The sequence below is a fragment of the Haliaeetus albicilla genome, chromosome 11, assembly GCF_947461875.1.
Source record: "Haliaeetus albicilla chromosome 11, bHalAlb1.1, whole genome shotgun sequence".
In the NCBI taxonomy this organism is placed as follows: domain Eukaryota; kingdom Metazoa; phylum Chordata; class Aves; order Accipitriformes; family Accipitridae; genus Haliaeetus; species Haliaeetus albicilla.
Window position 1 is genome coordinate 11,055,396 of NC_091493.1, and position 19,031 is coordinate 11,074,426.

Below are 19,031 nucleotides of genomic sequence, written 5' to 3' on the forward strand. Positions count from 1 at the left end.
AATTCCACAAATGCAAAATAATGTTCAGGCTGACAAATGTCTTATTTCCACAATGTGTTTTAAGCATGTTGGAAGGCTATAATTGTGTTGTGGGGTCACTTGCACATTTATTTCTGTGTGCCCAGACAGAATAGACTAAAAGTGGTTTAAATGATTAAAAAAAAGTAGGACACAAAAGTATGCATGTGCCTATACATAAATTCATGGAAAAAAAGCAGCAGCAACCAAAAATGTCAAGAAGGACAGTAAAACATCTTTCAAGATATTTTAAAAAAGTCATGGACATTGAAGAATGACTTTGAAAGTATTCCAATGGTAAAATAAAATCTAAAGGTTAAAAAGCTCCTGAAGAAGCTGACATCAAAGTCCTTCAATGTCAGAAGTGTTCTGGGAATGTCTGAAAAGTTTTGGGATGTATTTAATCAATAGTCAGTGCTACAGTACTGTGGCTTAGTGGGAGCTTCACTAGCTTTAAAGTCCATGAACAGAAGATGCAAATTGTTGCCCAAAACAGAGCAAAAGAGTTGTCCCCCATTTTACTTTCCTATTAATCAAAATTAAATAGAAAAAATTTAGCAATTGCCAGCAAAGGTTCAAGTTGATGAGAAATAAGTGTATACACCCCAGAGAGCAGGACCAGGAGCTTCTCAGAGGTGGCAGCAAGCCTTGGAGCAGTGCCCATGTTTCCCAAGAGCCGGGGCTGCTGGTGGTGACGTGGGGCTGCTGCGACCGCAGTCATACCCCACAAGAGCGTGCTGACCCTTGGCTCCTGGTTTCGGCATGGGAGATGGACTCTGCTCCTGCCCTGAGGTGCCCTGAGTGAGAGACAAAGCTTTCCTTTCCTCCAGAGGGTGAAAGGGAGTAGGTTGTGCCCCTTTGCCAGGTCTTGCTTGCCCCTTTGCCAGGTCCCTTGCTGCCAGGGACTTGCTGCAGTGGGGCTGGAGGTGTGGTGCCCCAGGGGACCCTGCCAGGGGTGTTGGGTTACTCAAAAAAATTGGGGAAAGACTGACAAGCTTGTACAGCTGATGTTGTTGTTGAAGGTTTGTAAAAGAAAAGTCTTATTTACCTCTTTTCGCGTCACCTTCTGCTTTTTCAAAGCTGCTTTTTCAAGCCTGTACCATTTGGTGTTACATGCACCCTATCTGAAATACCCAACTGCAGCCTTCACCTCTTATGTCCTTCCCAGCAGGGATTTCTAATGCTGATGGCCCTGGCAGAGGTACTGTAATTTTAAAGCAGCAGCATGGACTTGATTTCTTACAGCCCTGTGTGTGCCTGTCATTTCAAGATGGAGTTCGACTCCCTTGCCATTGCTGGGAGCATGCAATGGGTGTCCTTTTGGCATTTGCTTTGGCAATCAGTGCAGTCTCTTAAACTCCACTTCCCACAGATTAGCAGACAATGTCTCTATGGAGATTTATTTTGACAGCTTGGGTTTTAGACAGCTTGTTCTGCATTTTGGCTTTGGCCAGAATGCCACATGACATTAAAGAGCAGCTGAACTGAGTGGACAGCTGCTGTCACAAAACTGACCATTAAATTTACAGGCAGGCATAAGCAGGGCTGAATAAAAAGGCAACAAAATCCCACTCCAGTAGGAAACATAAATATAATGTCTGCGGCTAACACTGGGGGATTTTTTTTCCCTCTACTTTTTTTTCCTTTCTTTCCCCCCTTCTCTCTATCCAAGAGAGTGGGTAGACTCTCTACTAACTAATTCATCTGATTTTGATAAGTAATTCACACTAGTTTCTCAGGTTAATACTGAACCTTCTGAGTACACTTGGGGTTTGGGAATATTTAGAAAAATGGCCTTTCAAGCAGCAAATAAGTATCAGCCTGAAAACAGCTGGAGCATTGGCCCATGGTACTGACTGACAGCACTCTTGGAAAGGCCATTTTCCAGACTCGTAGAAGATGATAGGTGGGATGGGAGGAAAACTCATGTCGGAGAAAGAAAACAACTGCAATTTTTTTTTTTTTCTCTGTTAATCAACTCATTTATTTAAATTAATGTATTTCTAACAGAGAAGCCTGGATGAAATTTTACTTGCTGCATCCCAGGACATTGGGCATTATGCACCCGTACTGTGCCCAAAGATGTACATGGGGGGGGAAACCCACCAGTAGTTTTTACCCTGTATATAAACCTGTTTTAATAAACAACACTTTTCATGAAAGATGTTTCTGAAGATGTGACTTAGCTGCCATGTACTTTAAGACCCTCCCTGCGGGCCATGGAGGAGGGATGTGAAGGTAGCAAAGGAGGCCTTCCCTGCGAGCAAAGGAGGTTTTTGCAAGGTTGGGCCTTAAAAGCAGTGAATCCCTCCTGCTGCCTGCCTGGTGCTGGAGACAACCAAACTGTCCAACCCAGTGTAAAATTATTATAAAATAATAATAATATCATTGTTTTATTAGGGAATATTTCCATGGCAGACTACAGAAGAGGACCAAAGGCACCGGTGAGTGTGGTGCTTGTGTACCCAGAGGCCCGTGCCCACGCGGGGTGGGCATGGGGTCCCTGAGGCCCTCTACTTCGGCAGCTGATGGATGACTGGGAAGGACACATCCTCCCATCGCAGCTGCCAGCATCACTCCTGCAGCACTCCCAGTTCAGCCAGCCAGCCCCGCTGATGGGTGTCCCCTTGCTGCTTCAGCTACACTGAAAGCGCATAAGGAGCGTTCGCCTCGGCTCACGGGGGCTGTGCTGGTGCCCCTGTCACTGCAAGAGCAACAGCTTCACCAAGACATGTCCCCAGCAGCCACCACGGTCAGGTGGGGGATCGATAGCTGCTGCATCTGCTGTGCTACAGACCAGCAGCCTTTCTTTCTCCTTCACTCATGGCTTACTGACACGTTCAAATGCAGGGCAGCTGTTGAAATATCAAGTACCGCACCATGGACAAATAAGGACCATTTTAGTTTAAAAAAAAAAAAAAAAAAAATCCCATAAGCTTGTAGTTAGATGCTGAGCACAGTGAGCAACAGCAGCCCAACAGGTCCACTACTCACAGCCTGCTGCTTGTACGCGGGACGCAATCAGAAAGCACTGCAACAGTCCCCAGCGGGTTACCACCAGTGCATTTTGCTGATTTGCCTTGAAATCAAAGCGCCTGTCGATTTAAAAGCTGCAGAATCAATCCTGTCTTCTGTAGGCTCACAGCGGCTACACTGTTGCACACACCCCCACAGCCATGTATAGATCTAAGCTGTCACACCATAAATATTTTTCTATCCTGGTCCCGTAGGTTAGAGGTTAAGTAGGTCCAGGCTAATCTTGATTTGTGACCCAGCTTCACACGTACTGGCAAGGAGGTTAAGCCCTTTCCCGGTGGCACGCTGCCTTCTGCGGGCTGTAATGAAGCCCATGCACACTAGATGGCCCCAGGAGAACACAGCGCTGCTTGGAAATTGCAACCAAACCCTGCTATTTTGGATTAAAAAAAGATGATAAATAAGTTTGGTTACTCCAAGTCCCATCTCATAGAATTGTTTAGACTGAGTTTGTCAAGGTGACCAAAAGGCAATTGGCACATGTGTTATGGGGAAGCTGGAGAAGAGCACTGAAATTTTATATTTATACAACAGAGGTAGGCCCGGTTAATTACTTGTAAGGGCTTGGGAACAGAAGTGATTTTGGCTCCATCTTACCAACCAAACAAACACGTCTATCAATCAGAATCCCCACAGCTAAAGAATAAATGCCCGGGGGTGGTCCCAGGGGTGATTTTTAGCACTTTGACACAGCCTATGAACCATACTACATGTCTTCTTTAGGGTCGGGTCGCCAGCAGGATTTATTTCTGCGTCAAGGAAGATTACAGCTAATAGGATTTGCTTCTTGGAGGCTGTTGGCATGTTTGGTGCAAACCCTGCACAGTGCTTTCTTAAAGGAGAATATGGACCCTATTTGTCATATTTTTCTTCTTCTTCTGGCCTTCCACAAGATAAACCCATCTGTTTCATCTTGTGTCACAGGATGCTCTTGTTCTCAAGACAGCTTTGGAAGGTAAGAATGCTCGTTCCCCTAGTCGTAGCAAAAGCAAAGCAGCTCACAGAGTCCCAGCACATATTTGCTGATGATGTGAGCACCAAAACCAAGCAGATGGCTGCATGATATGCCTCCTTTAATACTTGAATAGTACTAGCTTGAGCATAGAATGCCATTTCTCTTATTTCCCTGAGATATGTAGTTGAATACGTAGCAATTTTTATGACATCTTAATTGTATTCTTTGTGGGAAAATGGGTGTAAAACCCAGGGAAGGATGGCTGTATGGCTTACGTTGCCCTGCGTACAATACCTTATAATTGTTCAAGTGCTTGTAGATCTATATAGGGAACTGGTTTGTTAGCCATGAACATAGTGTGCGACCTGGAGAATTTTCTGGTTTCCTCCTTAGGAGTTTGCTCTGCATGTCTGCACTGCTGAGACAGATCCCAGCAAACATCCCTCAGGACATCCGGAAAATTAGAATAGAAAATTCTCACCTAACAGAATTGCCTCGTGGGTCTTTTGAGAATGTTAGTGCCTTGGAGTATCTCTGGCTCAATTTTAACAACATCACGGTGATGCACATCAAGAGCCTGGAATATCTGCCAGCTCTGAAGGAGCTGCGCTTGCAAGGGAACAAATTAAGTTCAGTGCCATGGACAGCATTTCAAGACACCCCGGCTCTGAAAATCCTGGATGTGAAGCACAACCGGCTGGATGTCCTTCCAGAACACGCGCTCCGCTATCTGCCCAACCTGACCTATTTAGATCTATCCTCAAATCAGCTTACTGTCATATCCAGGGATGTCTTCTACAACTGGCCCGTCTACCAGAGAAGCCAGAGGGCGGAGGGGCAGATAGAAGCTATTTCCAATGCTGTCCTGGCCCTTCATGACAACCCCTGGATTTGCGACTGTCGCCTGCGGGGATTTGTCCAGTTTATCAAGTCGGTTGGCCCACCTATTATTCTGATGAATTCCTATTTAACTTGCTCAAGCCCAAAATTCAGGGCAGGGAAGTTTTTTCATGAAGTGGAGCTCAACAGCTGCATGAAGCCCCTGACCTCAGCCCTTGACACCAACCTGACAGTCCCGGTGGGGCTGAACGTCACTCTGACCTGCTTTGTGCAAGCCAGCCCTTCCCCGGCTGTCTGGTGGACCTATGCACTCAAACTTTTAAGGGCATTTAATGGTAAGAAAAGCTTTTTCTTCTTTCTTTTTTTTTTTTTTTTTTCATTAAAAATTTATGTTCTGCTATTCTACTTACATAGGCCTTCAGGCCATCACAGTCACCACACCATCTCTCAGCCCCTTTAGAGCATCACAGTTATTGTGGTGGCAATAATCCAAATAATCTTAATCACTCTATGAGTCTAAGCATGCCTGACTCATATGAGAAGAGCTGCTTCAAGCAGGATATCAGTCAAAGATGATGGCCCCATTTTTACACAATTATTTTATGTGTGGATTTTTAGCTCTTTCATCATGACACATGATGTGCAAGAACTAGTAATAATACATCAGTCATACATATATAATAAATATGTAGTTATCTAGACACGCATGCATATTTACACTATATATTATATAATACACACATATATGCACACACAGTCTATATAATTATATTTGTACGTACATGTGTGTTTATAGGAGTGTGCACACACACACCCCGAGTTGTATGTTTCTATACTATTCCCATATGTTCTTTCAAGAAATACCCACACAAACCAGAAAACCCTGTAGCCCTGTTGCCTGTCTGTGTCCATTCATGTTCTACAACCAAAACAGAGCTTGTCATTCTCCATAAGCCTTCCTTATTTACGTTCTTTATTGAGGGCCTTCTAATATGAGGCCTTTCCCTCCCCGTCCAGCTTGGCTCTTACATGCTCTCCCTCACATTTATTTTTACTCAGAGCCTTCAATAGCACAAATTGCTATTTTCATCAGGTAAGCTCATAATGCATGCAGGTACCGCACAGGTTACGTGTGTTCCTAATAAGGCAGCTAGCTAAATAAGATAGCATTAGCCCTTAATCCTGGACTGATATTTGCTTTAATTGCAGTGTTGTAGCAGCACTTGTGCATCTTTCCACAAGCACATACTGAATTAATTACACACAGGCTTTTCCCGACCACAGCCACGCGTCCCTGTTTGGATAGACGACAGGGTGTTTCATACTGTTCTTAAAGCTGCATCTCACTTCCAGCCCAACACCTCCTGGCTCTACACACCTCTTTTTGGCCCGAGCCTCTTGAGACCGACATTTTTCTGCACTCAATCTTAATGGAGGACGGAGCGCGCGTCCAAAATGCAGCTGTGCCTCCTGCGCCTCAGTGGCTGGCTCTCCCTGTCTTGCCCTGACCTGAGCATGCTGACGGCACGTGGGCAGCTTGGCCTTTGCCCACAGCAGCCTCCCCAGCCGCTTGCACTGGGCTGGGGGTCGGACACACTCCCTCTCTCCCATGCTCAGGTGTCCCCGTGCGTTTATCGCCTTTTGGCCCAGATAACGCTTTGCTGACGAGCTCTGTGGGGTTCGGTGCGCTCCTGCGTCCCTCTTCTGCTTTCCCTGGGCAGGGCAGGTCCTGCCTGGCCTCTATCCCACACCAGAGCGGTCTCGGGGCTGCCCCAAGGGCATGGTGGCTCCCCGCCTGCACGGGCAGGAGGGGGCCGCCGCCTGCTGACACAGCTCCCCTCTCCCCGCAGTGTCCACCGAGCCCGTCGGCGAGGAGACCATCCGCTCAGAGCTGCTGATCCCGGCCGCACGGCCAGCGGACGCCGGCAACTACACCTGCACGGCGGCCAACTTCTTGGGCAACGCCTCGGTGGCCATCACCCTCCGTGTGGGGTCCCCGTGGGCGTCCACCACGCCCCCGGGCTGGGCCCCCGTCGCCCCTGCCGAGCCAGGCGCCCACGTAGAAGTGCGCATCGCCAAGCAGACCGTCTACGGCATCACCCTGGAGTGGTTTGCGGTGGCGGCGGCGGCGGCGGACCCGGGGGAGACCTGGTACACCCTCCTGGTGGGCCGCTACGATGCCGCCCAGAAGGACGCGATCTACATCGGTCCCGGCGTCAACACCTACTCGGTGACCGACCTGCTGCCCGCCACCAAGTACGAGGTCTGCGTGGCCGTGCGCAACCAGGCGCCCCGCAAGGGCCAGTGCGTCGTCTTCGTCACGGGCAGTGACGTCAGCCAGCTGGAGCAGCGTGAGAAGCTCATCCACATCGTGGTCATCGTCTGCGCCATGGTGCTGGCCGTGCCTGCCGGCATGTACGCCTGCACCGCCGAGGCCCGCCCCGGCTGCCTGGCCCGCTGCCCCGGCGCCTGCCCCCGCCGCCGCCACGGGGGCCAGGCGCAGGCTGCCGGCAGCAAGGAGAGCACGCTGGACAGCCTGCCCGCCGGCAGCGAGGACGGCCTTTGCCGCCCCGAGGGCGGCCGCGGCGCCCGGCGGCCCCCGGCCCGCGAGGAGCCTGGCAAGACCCGGCCGCCCCACAGGAACAGCGCCGACCTCTACTAGCCCGGCCCCTCGCCCGCCCCGCGAAGGCGGCCGCAGCGGCACGTTTTACGGACGACCTCGAGCCGCAGCGCACGGTGGTCTTCTTGGGCGACCACGCGAGGAAGGGTCTGCGCTGCAAGGACTTGGCGCACGACTGGGGCTCACAGCAGGCTTGGGGAGCCCCGGGGAACGGGGGTACCCAGGGTGTGCGGCTCTGCCCCCGCAGCTCCGGGCTGCCGCCGCAGCACTGTCGTGGAGCAACGCAGGCGGACACGCAAGAAAACAAGCATTAACAAAAAACCCACCCCAACACCAATAGCAATGCGCGTGGCAAAAGGCCGAAGGTCTCCCCTCGCTCACTTGCGCGGGCGAGTCTTTCTGTCTTTTTCCCAGCCGGGGGGTGGGTGGGAGGGTTGTCTGCAGCTCTGCCCTGTGCTGGTGCTGGCTTCTCCTGTGTGCTGCCTCACAGAAACAGGACGGGGGAGCCAGGGCAGGGCTGTGCTCATAACCAGCAACAAAAAGTAGGGAAGGATTGGGTCAACGTGATGGAGCTCTTGTGTTCCACTTGGAGAAACCCTTTTTTTTTTGATCAGGGGTGTTGGGTGTTGGTTTGGGGGGGGGGGGGCGTGGGTTTTTTTGTTTGGTTTGGTTGGTTTGCTTCGTTTTGTTTGGTTTTTTTTTTTCCTTACCCCTCCATAAGGTTTACACAGCCCTAAGAGGTTTACAGCTTCTATTGTACCACAACCAGGAAAACTGTGAGGGCTTACTGAACACCAGCATAAGATAGCCACAGCACAGGGTTTGGGGTTTTTTTGAGTTGTTTTCGGTTTTTGTTTTTTTGCACTAGGGAGAAGGGGAGAGCCTTTTACTTGTGTCCAAACATATCTTAGAGGTCCATTTTAGCACGCACGCACACACAGACACATATATACCTAATGCCTCTTGCTACACAAGTGGTGTGTTGATATATTCTTTTTAAAGTTAAGAACAAGAGCTGGTGAAAAAAATGAACAGTTTGTGTTTTGCAGGCAAACACTCAACTGCTGTTTCCTCTTCCACCTTCTCCACCGCTTGTCTCCTTTTCCCCAGGACGGCACTGTGGCTGCGGGCTGATGCGGCGGGTGACAGGGACGCTCAGCCTGAGCCGGGCTGGCAGGACAAGTGGCCGGCGGCGGAGAGGGTGGTGGAGCCGGGGTTTGGGAGCCGAAGGTGTGAACTGGGCACCTTCCCCAAATGCAGATGGGCCGCCTGCCCATCCTGCTGCTTTGAAACCAAAGCTTGCCTCCTTTCTAGAGGCAATGTACCCCAAATATGCATGTAAAAGGAACAAGTCCCTGCTTGCGGAGCAGCTCACACTGCGTTTCTCGGGGGTCTGAGGACATGTGACTTATTTTTTTCTTTTTTGGCCTCGTGCTTTCCAGCACAACCGAAGCACATGGCCAATAGACCTGCAGCCCTTGTCATATGTGTTGTTAGAGACCACCTCAAAAAGTTAAAAACTAGAGTAGAAACCTCAGCTGTAAGCAGAGATAAAGTTTAATGTGAGCTTCACTATGTGGTAGTTTGGCTTTCTAGTTGTATTTTGGTTTTTGTGGTGTGTTTTCCACGCTGCCTCTCCTCAAGCCCCACATTTCCTCCCCCAGCACCTCCTTCTGCTGTAACTTACTGCACAGCTTTTGAACAGAGACCTGTTTGGTCAACGCTGACTCTCGGTGTTAGACTTCAAGGGACTTCCTAGTCTTGTCAGTCGTTTAGTGTCAAAGTAATAAACACGATGGATTTTCAGAATACCAGACGTCCTCTGCTTCATTTCTGTTCTTTTACAGTTACAAATTGCAAAGAAACCTGAATGCCAAGGAGCTCCGGGGTTCAGCTGCAGGGACAGGGGAGGCTGGGCGGTTGCAGCATGTGTGATGGGGGTCTGGAGTGGTGAGGAAGGGGCAGAAGCAGCCAGCCAAGTGGGGAGACAACCTTGTCCTGGAGAAATCCCTGGGGAGACGGTGCATATGGGGTCAGGCATGAGCTGATGCTGGTTGAGGGCCAGCACGGGGCCATGTACAAGGGGGAGTGACAAATGAACCATTGCCTGTAGCGACTGGCCGCCTCTCACCCCAGTCAACACAGAGGAACAACGGCAAACTGTAGAGACTGTAGAGAGAGATGCTGAATCATAGCAAGGAAACAGCCAGGGACAGACAACACGTCCCGTCACCTCGTGTAGGAAGTTCATAATAAATCGCATACACAGTGAGCACTGGCATCAAACTAAACCTGCCGTCCCACAAGGAGCCTTCCTGCCCCTGGGGCCATGCTGCAGCGGGCTGCAGAGCACAACGGGCACTCGGCCAGGGGCCCGTCCGCCGTGCTCCATGGCATCCCGCTTCTTGCCTCCTCTCCTTCCAGGCTGGTGTTGCCCCAATCCGACATGGTCCCTCTCCTGACCCGTGGTCTGAAAAAGAAGCCATTTGGTCATCCCAGGAAGCTGTCTGGCTGCTTGTGCCCATGCAGTCATGTAACAAGCAATCATTGCCAGCAGAACAACATCATGCACAGAAGCACCTTTTACAGGTTTTTTTTTTTATTTATTAAAAAAACACCCATGAAGTTGAAATACAGAGTAACTGGAAAAAAGTCTCACAGCATAGTAATAAAACATCTTTATTCCCTCTTAAATATAATCTCTAAGACTATAAGCCTATAACTCCTGTTAAATCTCACTTAATTGAATGGTCTTTAAAGGCTTTCCTCATTGGAGAATGAACATTGAATACTGGCTTCAACACAACAGCAGGAAAACAGTAGTACAGGAAATAAATCACAAACTCTTGGTACCTCAGGAAACATTGCAGAACTTGGTGGAGACGCAACCAGCAGAAGACACGTGCTTGTGCAGGGCAGCAGGACTGGGGCCGGGGGCTGCGCGTCCCCTCCCTCCCACCGGCTCACAGCTGAACGACAAGGATGACGTGACCGCACACAACGCAAGAGCCTGGGCCTCACGCCACGCGGCCCCAGGAGGAGGAATAAGCAAGAAAACAGTGGAGGAAATGAGAGAGGTGGAGAGGCTCTGGGAGGAGTGCTGCTGCCATGGACCCCAGCTGGGACCCTGCCGCACCTTTTGGCTACAGCCCATGGGTGACATGAGCCACGGTCACCCTCTGGCTTCTAGGTGGCTTGAACTGAAGTTCAAAATTACAGGATTTTCCCTGTAAGTGGGTAACTTCTTATTCAACCAGCTATTCCCTACTCTGATGAAGTCCTGGTGCAAACAAAGGGAATTAGACCAGCTAATGGGGTGAGAGAAGAGGAGCCCCTGAGGGCCAGGTCTGCTGATCCAGCTGAAATGACAGCTGGACAAGAGTCCCATGAATTAACACAGTGTCCTGTCCTGTAGGGTTTGCTCCCCATCTCGATGTTCACGGTGCTGAGCCATGGGAGCCCAGCTGCCCTGCGGGGCCAGGGCTCAGGCAGAGGGTGCAGGGTGCTGCTCCCCAGCCAGCCTGGCGCACGCTGCCTTCTCCCAAAGGGATGGGAAACAGCCAGGCCCAGCTGAAAAACATGTCCTCAGAAACAAACATGAGGGAGAAACTGTGGGGTAGATCCAGTGAAAAAAGTGCTCTGCCTTTGGTGCCTTTTTACTGTCATGTAACAGGAAAAAAAGGTGTCAGATGCCGCCCCCGCCCCCTTAACTGTTGCATAATTCACTCAAAAATACTGATAGGACAAACAAGAATATTTTATGGAAACCTCCTTTTGCACTCACCAGTCCCTGGAGTAAGCCAGGAGAGGTGATGAAATACATTCTCCGACACCTCCTGCTAGCAGTGCACAAAACCAAATGATCTTTCCAGACACTTCCCTGATGGACATATGCGACTTCACAGCACTTGTCTGTATTTTTCACTTATCATTTTTCTCTCGGTTTTACCTTGTCTTCCCTGCTGCTTTAATCATGTCCTTCTCCTGCTGGCCTCTCCCTCATGAGGGGACGCGGTGTCAGAAGGAGCGAGCGCTGCTATTGAACTGCGCTCAAATCTTTCCCCAGCTGGTCTAGGGAAGGCTGAGGTGGCCCTCCCGTCCCCTGATGAGCAAGCAAGTCCAGGGCAGAAGCAAAGCGCAGCATCATGTCAACGTACTCTGGCAAAATCCGGCATAAGCTGCAGGAAAATGAAGAACTACTCCAAGCCTGCCTTCTTACCTTTTGGAAATGAAGGTACGCGGGCCATGAGCACATCGCTCCGCCAGCTGTTGCAAAGCATGTCGCGCCCTGAGGACGCGAGTACCAGCTACGTGCTACCCTCCTGCAGCGCGCAGCGTCACTGATGTAGGAGACCTGCACGTCGGTGCTGGTGCCACAGCCAGGCCAACATCTTCAAAAGCGGGTCTGGGATTTGAAGTGACCTGTTTTTGGACACCTCAAATCCACCTGCCAGACCAGGTCAGAAGTGGCATCGTCCAGTGCCTCGGCTGCAGAGCGTCTTGGTTGAAAACCAGGACTCTGGGTAGGGACCTCCAAAACCAGGGCAATCTGAATCCCCGTTCGCCTGGGGAGATGGTGGCTGGTGTGAGGGTACTCAGCAGCCCGGTCAGACAGCTGCAGGGAGGGAGCAGCAGTGGGACACGAGCCGAAGGGACTGCAGTTGCAACTGGACACGGGCCGCAGAGTTTGCTATGGGTGGGATGACTCCGTAGCGTGTAATACTTGCAGAAGGTGAGGGGTGGCTATCACAGCAAGAAGCTGCTGTCAGTTCACAGGGTGCTGGCGGACACGGGGAAGACCACGGCACATAAATATATCCATGCACAGCCATGATCCGCAGTCTCTGGGGGCTGCCAAGAGCACCTAGATGTGGGGCTCACTGACAGCTGCGTTCCTCTCCTCAAACTTCATCTTGAGCTCTGACACGAGGGCATTGTGGGCGCTGCCATGACCTCTCTTCTTCAGCTGCTTGTTTATAAACTTGGGAGTGAGGGAGCCGGACACAGTTGGCACCCGCCACCCTGGGGCGTCCCCCCTGGGAGCCAGGGCGGGGGGTGGCGGGGGCAGGGGGGCGGTCGGTGGCACGGGGGCAACCTGGATGTTGTTGTTGCTGTTCTCGTTGTGGAGGCTCTTGGCATCATCCTCAACAACAAACTTCTCCGCAGCATTGCTGGGCCTCTTGAACTTCAGCCACTCCATCCTGACTGTCCGGGACTGTGGGGTCTGTCTCTTTTTTATGATCCTTCTTACCGGCATGATTTTGTTGGACCGCTTATTGCGCCAGAACATGGCAGTAGAGATCATGATAGTTATCAGCACCATTATGCCCATGACACCAGCTAGCACTCCTAAGGCTTTCATGGGGTTATCTTTAGTTTGCATCAAAAAGGCGGCCATAGGCCCTTTGTGAAGAGTCTGTAAAAGAGTACAAAGAAAACACGTGACATACTCTATGGGACAGACAGTGACCCAGAAATTTCATTTGTCCAAAATATGTAACAAGCAGGGGCTGACTAATGGGAGTTGTCTCTAAAAAAAAAAACGAGAGTCAAAGAGCCAGTCCAAGTTTGGAGAATTTAGATGGAGCAGGAGACTGGGCAAGCATTACTGTACTGTGAGATGGATGACTGTCGAACACAAAAGCTTACAGGAATATTACCACCAAATTAGGACAGATTCCTGCATGTCACCATAGTGTTTGTTTAACTTGCAAGAACCAAGCAAGAAAATAATTGGCTCCAGGATCTGCAGCTGTATTGTTGTACTACGCTTCAGAGTTAATTTCCTAGGAATAATAGTGTTGAACACAAACAGAAGTTTATGAGTAGAAAATGATCTTTCAAAAACAGTTGCAGGTGATATGGTGATGCAGTTTATAGGACTATTACTGAGCATTGAAAATATTATGAGAAAACTTCACTTTATAAAATTACAGTATACAAATGAGTAGTTAGCAGGTATGTGCTGCATTCTGTTTTCAAGTACTCTTTTACAGACATAACAAAACTCTTTGAGGTAGGGAAGATGAGTAGAGCTAAAGAGCTTTGCTTTTAGAAAGAAAAGAAAAAAGCAATAACATGAGCTACATATGGCATATTAAGGACAAATGAATGGCCAGTTCACTTTGTAGCTTAGCACACTGTGCGTCTCGGAGGTCCCCGTATGATTTTGCGGATTTTGCCCTGTGGGTGGAGCCTGGATCTTTTCACACTTTTCCAGTACATGATGGTGGAGATCACCATTGTTACAGAAATGGTGGAAAGGACGCCACTCATGCATATTCCAAATATTGTCCATGGACGCTTCTTGAGGCCTAAAATATAGGATTTTACCCTGGACTTGATCTGGAAATATCAAAAATAAGAGAAATGATCAACCCTCACATGGTTATATTTGAAAGAGGCCAGGATCTATTATAAATACAGCTAGGGAACTAGGGTGAAATGTGTACAGGATAGAGAGTGTATACAATAAAGGGAGCTAAGTGTTGAACTAGGCACAGAAGAGGAGATGCAGTGACATTGAACTGAATCCAGAAACACTAAAAGAAGTTAGGAAGCACATATAAACACCTGGCTGATCAGGAAATAAAGGGTAGCAGTGTGGCACATAGATCACTGTTATTCATGGCATGGACTACATTTCCAAGAGAAGTTCATAATGAATACAAGCTCCTGCAATGGTATCTGGACATACAGTAGTGTTGTGCAAGGCCAGGAGATCCTTCAGAAATGGCACACTCACAAGCAAGTTTCTTTACCAAGAGCTGGTCATAAAGCTATGTGCAACTGCAGAGAGACAGGGCTACCCACCATGCCGCACTCCTCTGGCCTCGACCCCAGGAGGCAATCATCACCCAAACTTTGCATGTCTAGTAACAGGTTATCTGCATTTTAGTTAGCGGTCTTAAGCTCCCAGCTTTTAGTCAATGGGGAGAAAAGGACACCTCCAGAGTAGTAGTCACCACATGCTAAAATAGGTGTCAAAGACAGTGAGTATAAGGAGAGCCTTGTGACTAGCTTGGACTTGAACCTCTGATTTTTAGACATTTAAAGTGAGATCAGATGGATTTCCCTGTATGACTCTAAATTGGACGCTCATCTCTTTACACTCCCCAGTCTGTGGAGGGAGATGACTAAGAGTATCCCCAAAGGATGCTTCAGAGTGCCTCTTGTCATGTATTATACAGCAATACTATTTATTTTTAAATCGAGACCCTAAACTTAGGGAATGTAAATTCATTAATAAACACCCTTCTTCACCTCACTTCTGTATTTTCACAGCCTACCTCAAACACATTATCCAAGCCCTCACTTCCCCTACCCTGAATGTTTCTTGTTGCCAAAGAGAAATGGGTGAAGAAATGCTATTGAAACTCATGGACCATGTTACCTTACAGGTAGTAACGAATTTTCATCATTTTGCTGTGCAAAGAGTTTTTCCATTATTTAATTAGGAATGGACCTGAGCTAGAAACCAAAGGCAGAGCAGCCCATGACTTCGATGGAGCTTGGATTCACATCAGCTTCGCTGTTCTGCATGACATGGATTTTGTGTACTTAAATCCCATCAGATGACAGAAATTCTACCCTGGCTTACTTAACTTCATGTGAAAGTCTGATGAATCAAGTGTCAGATAAACCCTGCTTAGTACATGACCTCAAATGAGTCCACTTACTATGAGTGTTGTCAAGATCTATTTTGTAGCAAGGCCCTGATGGCTAAATAGTATAGGACCAACACAAGGAGAAAGATGGCATATACTTAAGAAGATGCTATGTCTCAGTAATAATTATTTGACTAGCTATTTGAAAACCTTGAATAAATGGGATTAGACAGAAGTACATGTCTATGTTGCCAGTGTACAACAGCTGCAGCAGTAAGAACTGATGGGAATCCTATGGGGAGTTTCAGAATTTGGCTTCCTTCAACTGCCCCTTGTCTCACCAAGTTTGGCACCTGTTCAGAGCTTCCAGTTATGAAGAGGTGATTAATACCAAAACTAAGACCATTAATAGCTGGTTCAGCCCATACTCTAGTTGCTGGGACTGTATTTTACAAAGCTTTGCCTAGAATCAGCCTTTGATAACAACTCTTCTGTAATGTCTGCATAAAAACATAAGGCATTTTGTAAGCATACAGTGGGAGAATTTCTGTTTGTCATGGCCATGACACTCACAGGATAAATAGGAGGAAAAACTTGCAAACCCAGCCTGGAATGTCATCACCCTCGCCAGCCTGCAGAATGGCTTATGGTAAGTGCGTTTGTCACCAAAAAGCTTTGCAGTCTTGTCTGTGTCATCGCTGCGTCCCAGTCAGTTAATACACAGAACAGGTCTGCGAGAGGTCTGAGCACCCTCTGACAGTGAAAGTCTGGGAGCATTTGGACACCTAAGTTTTAGCAGTTTGGCCCTGAGCACTACCCAGCACATACATACTAAACACCATCAAGTCCTTGTATCGATTACCAACAGTGCCTCAGAACTGGGTCAACAAATAGTGCCACTTTGTAATTTATTTAGCTGTTGGTTTTTCCTAAGAGGCACGCTGCATTTTGAAGAGTACTGATTTTTCTTGTAAACATAAAACAAAAGCAGATACATGATGAAATGAAAGCTGGTATGGGAACCACTGTCTCTGTGGGCCAAAACCTGGAAGAAGCACTCTCTTAATAGCCATCAAAGGAGTTAAAATACCCCTGCTCACAAAAGATAATGCTGTGCTGTTTTTTTGCTGTGACTTCACAGTTATAATGAGCACTGGCCCAGAGAAGGGTTGGGGACAATTAGAGGGTTACAGAACCGTGGCAGACATTTGGAAGTAGCTAAGCTGTTCGTATTGGCTTCAAGAAAGGAGCACTCCAATCCTGGGACAAGAATACAATTAAAAACATTAAAGCAACTCTTTGGATTAAAAGATGTCATCACCTGCTTATTCAACAGGCACGTATGGTCCTTTGCAGAACCCTTGTGACTGTCTTTCCCCTGCGGAGAAGCTCCTTGGCCCAAGTCCCGTGGGGTGCTGAAGTATCTAGCAGTCACTGGGACTCGCCAGCTTTTGAGGGGCTCTAACACTGACACATGCCTTTGAAGCCAGTTTCGTAAGACCCAGCACTGTGCAGTTTAAGCGTAGATAGATGCTTTCAGGCCGTGTACCTGAAAGGCAGGCTGTGGAAAACACCCCTCTGCAGCACGTGGGGCTTATTCTTGCCACCCTTCCTCCACAGTGGCTTCCTCCTCAAAACCCTGAGTTTTCCAAAGGGATGCCCATGTTCTTCTTTGCTACTGAAATGGTGACTTATTTCCTTTGCTTTTCTCTCTCCTGCCACAACAGTTTGCAGTGTGCAGGCATCCGCACCTCCTGGCAGCTTCTCAAGAGCCTTTCCTAAGGCATGGGTTGCAGTGAGCAGAACAAATGGGCAACATATCCAGAAGTTGGACCCAACAGGAGTGTGTGGTTGAGCTGTTCAACCACGAGACCAGCTAAGGCTCACCAGCTATATTTAGAAGTCTAAGTAAGTAGGTGAAGCTGTTAAGAGCCCAAGCTATCGCAGATTATAGACGACTCAGGCTGTGTTGACTTGAGCAAGTGGATCTGTACAACAAACCAGCTGGTTCTGAGGAGCCTGCTCCCACATATTCAGCATTTCTGGGATTTTGCTTCAGATTGCTCTAGCCTGGTTGCAGGGACGGACTGCCTGCTAGTGCCAAAGCACACTAGGTGTGCTCCCCAAACACATTTTCATCTGAAAGAAGTCTGCTTTGTGTGCTTGGAGCTATCTGAGACATGAGCCATCCCACAGTATGTGGGGATGATCAGGAGATTTGCTTCAGAAGTAACTCCTGATCCGAGGTAGAACACAAGCTGCCCCCTCCAGTGCTTATCCCAAAGAGCAGTGCTATCACCGTATACGAAGCCTGCATTTACACCACTTTGCAACGCAAACACGAGCATGGGGCAAGACTTCTCAAATCGAACCAACCTTCTCTGAACAATTTTTTTCGAGGTCTGTGTAACTGTGGAAAGAAGAGGCTAACTGCTCTGCAAATGTGGCAAAGGATGTTTGGTGCCATCAGCAACCACACTTCCCATGGGTTGCAGAGTTAGTGTGAGAGAGGAGGAGATATCCACATTAATTCACGGAAGGTATTTGTTGAACCTTTCAATTAGGAGAATCTAAACCTGAGACTCACCAGCTATATTTAGAAGTCTAAATGAGTGGCCAAAGCTATTAAGAACCACAGATTATGCTGTCTAAATGTGGACTTAAGCCTCAGTCCATGAAGAGGGGTAAAAAACCACCCCCATATATTTGCAGAACCTCAGTGGAGTCATGAAGAGGCAGAGGGGTCGCTCCATCAGGCCAACATTCAGGACCAGGAGTGCGAAGATGCTTTCCCTGAAAATCTTGGGCAGCAGGAATAGCTTTTTGAGTGAGACATAAGGGTGAAAAAAGAGTGGCTTTTTTGGCATATGTTTCTTATTCTGTTGAGAAAGGATAGGAAATTAACAGATGTCACTCAGTACCAACTTCCATAAAACCAGACTCAGTTAAATTAAAAGGTCTCTGGAATTTTTTATCAGTGTATTTTTCCAAGAGCAAAAGGTCCTTTTGATGTGCAATACTGCTGAACTTAGCCACAAGGCATCTATCTCGAAGGGCACAGCCTTGCGCTAATTGCAATGGTAAATGTTAATCAGAAAATATGCCTGTTTAATTACTTAGTGTGATTAACACTGCAGGAAGCCTCTAGAGGATGTATTCAAAATATCCTCCTTATCCAAAATCAGTAATACATAAATGCCCACCAAACAGCTAACTAAAAGAGACTTTGTACAGCTGGAGCACAGAGGGCTGAAATGTACATTTGTAACAGCGAGAGTGTGAGTGTGTGTGTACGCAATGTCCCTATACCAAGAGACTGTTTTTTTCACAAAGTGTTAGCAGTGACTGTGCTGTCTCTGGGACATAGGAAGTGACCACAGGTTTTGTACAGTGGCACTGCATCTCGCTCACATGCACGCTGAAATTTGAGAGTGGTTTTTGCTAGGAGAGATGATGCTCTTGGATAAAAAAAACCCCAACCCAAATCATTGCAAGCAATGGAAGAAATAATGGAGAAATGTACAAAAGCTTATGGAGGATGCAACGTCAGATTAGTAGTGTAGATCCTGCTGAAGAGACCTACTCAAGTGAAGAAAGAAGATGCTATTGCTATCTCAGGCTCTGTGTCAGGACTTGGCATCACAAAGAGTATGGGAAGAAGGGAAAATCTGTGTCTGAGAGGAATCCATGTCTTGACAGCCCTCTCTGCTTCCCTTTTAGACTTTATCAGGCGGGGTGCTCCCTCACTTTGTGGCAGATCTGTACCCCTGGAGGGGGAGAAAAGGAAGCAGAGAGGGGACTTTGTATGAGACACCTTCTTCATCAGGTGCTGATGTTGCGTCAAGCACGAGAAGGAAATCCAGGAAACTCCTTATCCCAAAGCATCAGCTGCTCTTGTTTTCCTTCCGGATGTCCTTCACCAGCCGGTTCAGGGACACATCTCCTGCCCCGGCAG

At 48.3% G+C, this 19,031-nt stretch overlaps 2 protein-coding genes across 4 annotated transcripts in view; one reads left to right on the forward strand and one right to left on the reverse strand.

The window, feature by feature from the left end:
• The first annotated feature begins 3,792 nt into the window (after positions 1-3,792).
• Positions 3,793-9,283, forward strand: LRIT2 (leucine rich repeat, Ig-like and transmembrane domains 2). The gene is made up of 3 exons (XM_069796146.1): positions 3,793-4,009; positions 4,403-5,184; positions 6,700-9,283. Exons 1-3 carry the CDS (start codon positions 3,900-3,902, stop codon positions 7,509-7,511), a joined length of 1,704 nt encoding a protein of 567 aa, XP_069652247.1. The 5' UTR covers positions 3,793-3,899; the 3' UTR covers positions 7,512-9,283.
• An 849-nt stretch (positions 9,284-10,132) lies between these two features.
• The window catches only part of CDHR1 (cadherin related family member 1), a 49,517-nt gene continuing 40,618 nt past the window's right edge, over positions 10,133-19,031 (reverse strand). For 2 of the 3 annotated variants that reach the window (XM_069796144.1, XM_069796143.1), the window contains one exon: positions 10,133-12,885. In XM_069796144.1, the coding sequence (XP_069652245.1) occupies positions 12,334-12,885 (552 nt within the window). In that variant the 3' untranslated portion in view covers positions 10,133-12,333. Of the gene's footprint in view, positions 13,815-19,031 lie in introns of all 3 variants that reach the window. The other variant, XM_069796145.1, reaches the window with a different exon arrangement.

Coding starts and splice junctions, on each gene's coding strand:
- LRIT2 (XM_069796146.1), top strand. CDS start 3,900: ATGGACCCTATTTGTCATATTTTTCTTCTTCTTCTGGCCTTCCACAAG. Junction 4,010..4,402: donor TCTCAAGACAGCTTTGGAAG/GTAAGAATGCTC, acceptor TTTCCTCCTTAG/GAGTTTGCTCTGCATGTCTG. Junction 5,185..6,699: donor ACTTTTAAGGGCATTTAATG/GTAAGAAAAGCT, acceptor CTCTCCCCGCAG/TGTCCACCGAGCCCGTCGGC.